The 6,653-nt window shown below is 47.5% G+C and overlaps 1 protein-coding gene across 1 annotated transcript; it reads right to left on the bottom strand.

Moving 5' to 3' along the window:
• Window positions 1-3,363: 3,363 nt before the first annotated feature.
• LOC119279062 (pentatricopeptide repeat-containing protein At4g14170-like) lies at window positions 3,364-5,734 on the bottom strand. Its single transcript, XM_037560473.1, has one exon. The coding sequence runs from the start codon at window positions 5,614-5,616 to the stop codon at window positions 4,423-4,425; it is 1,194 nt and encodes a 397-aa protein (XP_037416370.1). The 5' UTR covers window positions 5,617-5,734; the 3' UTR covers window positions 3,364-4,422.
• Window positions 5,735-6,653: the final 919 nt, after the last annotated feature.

Here is a 6,653-nt window from a genome sequence, read left to right as displayed (position 1 = left end):
CGACGTCCAATCGGATTCGATTGGCAGGGGCGCGGATGGTTTGGAGTCCGGAAAAAGAGTCCGGCACCTTGGAGTCAAGGGCTGCGCAGAGGATTATGCTGGTGTTCGGCTCGATCGCCGTTGAGACTGCAGCCCCTGAGGCGGTGTCTAACCACCCGTTCTCGATTGGCGCAGTTGGCTCCGAACTAAGGGTCGGAGCTGATGTGGGTGCGGCCTCTGGGGTACTGTTCGGCGGTAGAGCTAGGTCATACCCATCGCGACAGTGCGGCGCGCCCGGCTGTGGCTCGAATCCGTCGAAGATCAAGTCTCCGCGGATGTCGGCCGTGTAGTTCAAACTTCCAAATCTGACCTGATGGCCAGGGGCGTAGCTTTCAATCTGCTCCAGATGGCCAAGCGAATTAGCCCGCAGTGCAAAGCCGTCGAATACGAAGATCTGTTCAGGGAGAAAAGTCTCACCCTGGACCACATCGCTATCAATGATAGTAGGAGCCATCAAGCCTAACGGCGATGACACAGAGGAACTCTTAATGAAAGCACCAATGTCGGTGTCAAAATCGGCGGATCTCGGGTAGGGGGTCCCGAACTGTGCGTCTAGGCCGGATGGTAATAGGAGGCAGGGGACACGATGTTTTTACCCAGGTTCGGGCCCTCTTGATGGAGGTAAAACCCTATGTCCTGCTTGATTAATATTGATGATATGGGTAGTACAAGAGTAGATCTACCACGAGATCAGAGAGGCTAGACCCTAGAAGCTAGCCTATGGTATGATTGTATGTTGTGATTGTTGTCCTACGGACTAAAACCCTTCGGTTTATATAGACACCGGAGAGGGTTAGGATTACACAAGGTCGGTTACAAAGGAGGAGATATCCATATCCGTATTGCCTAGCTTGCCTTCCACGCCAAGTAGAGTCCCACCCGGACATGAGACGAAGTCTTCAATCTTGTATCTTCATAGTCTAACAGTCCGGCCAATGGAGATAGTCCGGCTGTCCGGAGACCCCCGAATCCAGGACTCCTTCAGGTATATATAGCCTACACCCAAAGATCTAACCGTTACAAGTCTTTGACCAAACTCAGTGACACCTGACAGAATTCTCGATGAGACCAACTAGTGCAAAAGAATCGAACATTGGAGGTTTCGGTGAGACTGAACAGAACATCTCGGTGTTACCGAAGTGCAGTGGCTAGGGCAAGTCCTCGTTTCGGTAGTTCCGGTCGTTTCATCAGGTAATTCTGAAATGAAACAACTTCCTCACGAAAACTTGGTCAGGCCATACCGGCTGTACCGAGAAGTTAGGGTCTGGCATGTGGCAGTGTGTATGGGTTCATCTCGGTGGGTCCGGATGGGAAGATATCGATGCGACCGAGATGGACATTTAGGGTTTTGGATAGAAGTGAAGTGGAGAAGTGTTTGAGGGTTTTGGAGCAATACCACTAAGCATTTGAGCAATTCAGTCATGATCAAAACCGCATCCCCTTTTAATAGTATTGTCTTTTCCTATGGACTCAATGTGATCTTGGATCACTTAACCAAAAAATGTAGAGTCTTGTAGCTTTGCCAATCCATGTCCTTATGATTTTGAGGGGTCCACACTCACTAGTCTTTGCAATGCCAATCAATGATCTTCTCTGAAAACTATCATCAGTGAGCATTAGATCAATGACTTATATGTTGTTATTAATTACCAAAACACCCGGGGATTAGTTGCACTTTGAGCAACATGTCTGAACTGATACATGGTGGTGAGGGAATCCTCTTACAAAGCAGATCAAAGATAAACAAGAATACATGAATGCCCACACCCTACCAAGAAGCACCCGAGACTACTGACTAGAAGCGAAACCACGCCTCGATTAAAGACCACCGGAGAATAAAACAACGCACACGCCAAGTGGTCGCCAGAGATGATAACCTGCCCCCTCGCTCCGGGTCATGGAGCGCCGATCCTGCCTGCACACAACGTCTTTCATTTCTTATTTTGTTAATAATTTTTCAATTTCATAGTGGTACTTCCCACATCCTAGTTCATAGCATGTATTTCGAATATAGTCATGAATAGTGAAAAAAACATCATATAGATGTTACATTAAAAGGAATACATGAGGTAACAAAGATAAGGGAGAACACCTACGGGGAAAACATGGGACCCACGTTGTGCTTGGGAGGAGAACGAGCGGCCCGAAAGATTGATCGGGTGAGGAAGAGTGTTCCCAATAATTTTCATTTTTTGTGAAAAGGCCAAATGTCATATATTAAGGAGCACACTCACAAAAACACCATAGAGAAACTGGGAAATATATCCAAATTCTTGGGGATGCCTAAGTCGTCTTCCTCCTGCGTCCACCGATGGTGCGCCGTGAGCAAAGCGCGTTGTCACCTCTAGGTCACTCGGAGAAGAAAACAACAATAGAGGACCTATAGAATGCTCGAGTTCTGATCAGATGAAGTCGGCGAGACGCCCAATTAAGCGTCTACGCTATAAGCATAAGTGCTTAAGAAAAAAACTGGTTTATTTGTGTAAGCTCCTCCCCAAAACACCTTGCATAGGCCTTGCTAAATCACCCTATGGTGCCTCACTTTCTCATTAGTTCCAAGATGACCCTCGAATGCTGAACCGCTCCTTCCATCAGAGTCTCTGACGACATGTAACGTCAACATGGGTTTTCAGTGGTTTGAGCTCATAACACACTGCGTCAAGCGAGCTCATATATAAGTCGGTTGCTATACCATGGCAACCAAACACAATGACAGTAGCACCATATAAAAAGGATTTTGCTACAAATCAAACGTCAGATTCTTTTAGCATTGGCAATCAAACATTTTTATGGCAAGGATTTATCATGCTTGCTAAAGGAAATCGTCATCCTCATGACAACTAAACTAAAAAACGTTCGATTTACCATGGCTAAAAATCTGACATCTGATTGTTAACATTACCGTACAAAAATCAGGATGTAGTAGGCAGCAGTGGAATACTCCCTCCGTCCCAAAACAAGTGTCTTAACATTAATACTTACGCACTTATTTTGAGATGAAAGGAGTACGAAATAATCAAAAACCAGCTAAACCCGATCGGGTTAACACAATCAACTTCAATGCCAAACAAAGCCTTATACAGTCAAATTGAATAGCGGCTAACAACTTTGTCTGTCCCCGCTGTGGCCAGATTAAGGGGCTGTTTGGTTTTAGGACTAGCATTGCCACACTTTGCCATATATTTTTGCCAAACTTGACTAAGGTTAGTTCATCAAATTGAGAGCCACAAGTTGGCAAGCCTAAGGGAATCTTGCCACATTTTTTGTGTGTATGCCATGTGGGGTCCAAGTGTGGCTTGCCTAAGATGTGGCTTGAACCAAACACTCACCTAAGTTGGTCAAACTTGTCTAACCTTAGATGTGGCAATCTTTGGCAAAGTTAGTCACAAACCAAACAACCCCTAAGAACTTGGCCAGCTGCTTCCTCGCTGCCAGTAACTTCGTCTCCTTTCCTCAACAGCGCTAATTCCCCGGTACCTCACATAAGTCTGTTCGGATAGGTAGAGATTAGACTCAAGTCCATCGAACGTGCAGATATTTTACTTCAGTTTTCCCAGTGCGTCCTACCTTGAGGAATTTTAGGTGGTTGAAACACATGAACCTGAAAGTCGGGTGGGTAATATGGACCTTTTCCTAGTTAAGAATCACTTGATACCACGGAGTTTGAACAAAATCTCCATTACTGAAACAATCATTGACATGGCCAATAGAAACCACAGACAAACATTATCGCGTTCCTTTTGGTAGTCCAGTTCCATCGTAAGATCATATTTTGAACAGAGAAATTCTACCAGCGAATAAGCCTTGCCAGTTGCCAGCAGTACCAGCGCATTTTCTTAAAGACTTTCCTGTGAATACAACATCGATCTTAATTTACACCTTGCTAGTCAGATGCTCACATATTTGATGATAATCCTGTGTCAGTTTCAGAAGCTATTTGAACCTCATTAGCAACTCATCAAGCACGAGCCATATATTCTCTCATGACTGAAGTACATGTAGGAGGACTGTGTGCTTCCTGTATGTGATCATCATGTGCTGTTTCATCAGCCTGTTGAATTTTGTCCTTGTCTGCTTGAAGAAATGACTTCCCCACACCTCTTGACACTTCACAATTTGACAACACTAACTCAGCAACTACCATGTCGCTAATGTCATAATCAAACACTTCCACTATGAGTGCACTAACTCAGCATCTCTCTGTAATGTTATAATCCTCCCCAAAACTGTCTTGTTGAGTTGCCAAGTCATATCTCATTTGCACTTCCCATCCACCAGGTGCCTATATCTTTCTTCAAAGCATACACTGCACTGAGTGTATGCCACCAGACTTGCCAAACAGCTTAAATGCTTCAAAATCCATTGCGCACTATATGGAACTAATTATACATTTTTTGATTCAGAGATGGAAACATCGAGTTCAACTGAACTATATCCAGGAAGCTTGTCGACTTTAACTTCCTTCATGAAGCCTCTTATTCTCTCTGCATCACCATACCTTCCAGCATCTGAATATATGTTTGCCAAGCTCATGTAGTAGCCGCTCTTTGCAGGAGACATGCTCATCAATCTCTTTGAAATCCGTTCAGCAGCATCCATTTCACCATGCACCCGGCAAGCTGCCAATACACTACCAAGGATAGCCTCGTCAGGCTGGCAAGGCATCTCCTCTATGAGATTTACTGCTTCAACAACACGGCCTGCCCTCCCTAACGCATCAGCCATGCAAGAGTAATGCTTCAGCTCACGGTTGATGCCCCGCTGTTTCATCTGCTCGAATATAGCATACGCTTTGTCCACCATGCCTGAATGCGCACAGGCCGACAGGGCGCCGAGAAAGGTGACCGAATTCTGTTCCACTCCTTTGGCCACCATTTCATCGAAGAGCCTCAAAGCGACATCAGGACGCCCATTCAAACCATGGCCAACAATCAGAGCGCTCCACGAGATAACATCCCGCCTGGGCATCGCAGAAAATACGCGTTCGGCGAATTCAAGCTCGCCGCACTTGACGTACATGTCGACAAGCGCGTTCCCCAGAGACAGCGGCATCCCCAGGAACATCCGGACGCAGCACGCATGCACGCTTCTCCCATGGCGCCGCCACCCGAGCTGTCCACACGCGAGAAGAAGGCTGACCATGACCACGGCATCCAGCTGCACCTCGGCCACCACCATCCCCTGGAACAGCCGCAGAGCCTCCTCCGGCTGCCCACCCTGCGCGTACGCGGACAGCATGGACGTCCACAGAACGGCGTCCCTCTCGCGCATTCCGTCGAACAGCCTCCGCGCGTCGGGGAGGTTGGACATGCCCGCGTAGCACTGCACGAGCGCGGACGCCACGAAGAGGTTTCCGTGGGCGCCGAGCTTGACGGAGAGGGCGTGCGAGGAGGCGGCCAGGGCGGCGGATCCGGTGAGCGCGCAGCTGCGGAGGACCGGGGGCAGGGTGAAGTGGTCGGGCGGGAAGCCCCGCGCGAGCATGTCACGGAAGGCGAGGAGCGCCTGCGAGGGGCGGCTGGAGCGCGCGAGCGAGGCGACGAGGGTGTTGAAGGCGGCGAGCGTGGCGGGAGCCGGCATGCGGTGCGGCCGAGAGCGGTTAGCCAACGCGGCAACGCCGGTCGTCGTGTTTCGTCCGAACAGCGGAGCTTTCTGTCTCTCTCGTTTTTTCCTTTCTTTCTGACTGAGACCGAAGAGCGCCGAGTTTTTCCTGACGAAGGAGAAGTGGGCTCGCCAACTAAGCAGAATGGAGCTCCTTCTCTTTTCCGACCAACCGAAATCATTAAGCCAGGAGTACTTCTTCCAAATATCACTTTCACCTCCTCTTGTTACGACAAGTGCCGCAGTCTGAAAGTTTTTTCTTTTTTCATAGATTCGTTTATTTAAAACGTTTTATCTTCATGCGTCCAAAGCTCGAATCATTTTCATCGTTGGATTCATCGCGTCGACATCATCTTCAGAACTAACGAAAAAAAATTCACAAAAAAAAACAGACGTAAAATGCCGAACCGAGAGCACGTTTTTTTTTTCTTTCCGAAAGAGTCACAACCATGCCTCTCGTAGATACAAACATGTGTCTCTCGCAGAAGCAAACCCGTGTTTCTCGCGGAACGGAAAAAACCCGTTTCCGAGAGGCACAGCCATGCCTCTCGTCTGAGCAAATTCGTGCATCTCGCGGAAGCAAATCCGAGCCTCTAACGAAAAAACACTTTTTTCCGTTTTTCGAGAAGCACGGCCATGCCTCTCTCAGAAAAAAAATGCGTTTTTTCATTTTCGAGAAGTATGGCCATGCCTCTTGTGGAAGCAAAGCCATGCCTCTCTAGGAAGCAAATCCACGCCTCTTGCGGAAGCAAAAAATGCGATTTTTTGCGTAACAATTTTTTTCTGAATTTTTTTTGTCCAAGAGTTAAGAAAGATCTGTAGAAAATCGAAAAGCAAAAAAAGCGAATTAAATATCTAAAAGCCAAAAATAGTGCGTGAAAAAAAACAGAAAGAGCGTACAGAACGCAACACATGACGGTGGCTAAGAGCGCGTCAAGTGATGCGCTCTCAACCATCCCAGGTGACCTTTGGGGAAGCTTCTGAACGAGTGCTCCTTAATTAGTTGCTTTCGCGAC

Source organism: Triticum dicoccoides, chromosome 1A (assembly GCF_002162155.2).
Source record: "Triticum dicoccoides isolate Atlit2015 ecotype Zavitan chromosome 1A, WEW_v2.0, whole genome shotgun sequence".
In the NCBI taxonomy this organism is placed as follows: domain Eukaryota; kingdom Viridiplantae; phylum Streptophyta; class Magnoliopsida; order Poales; family Poaceae; genus Triticum; species Triticum dicoccoides.
The sequence above is the reverse complement of the archived record's forward strand: the minus strand, read 5'-3'. Positions and strand labels throughout refer to the sequence as shown.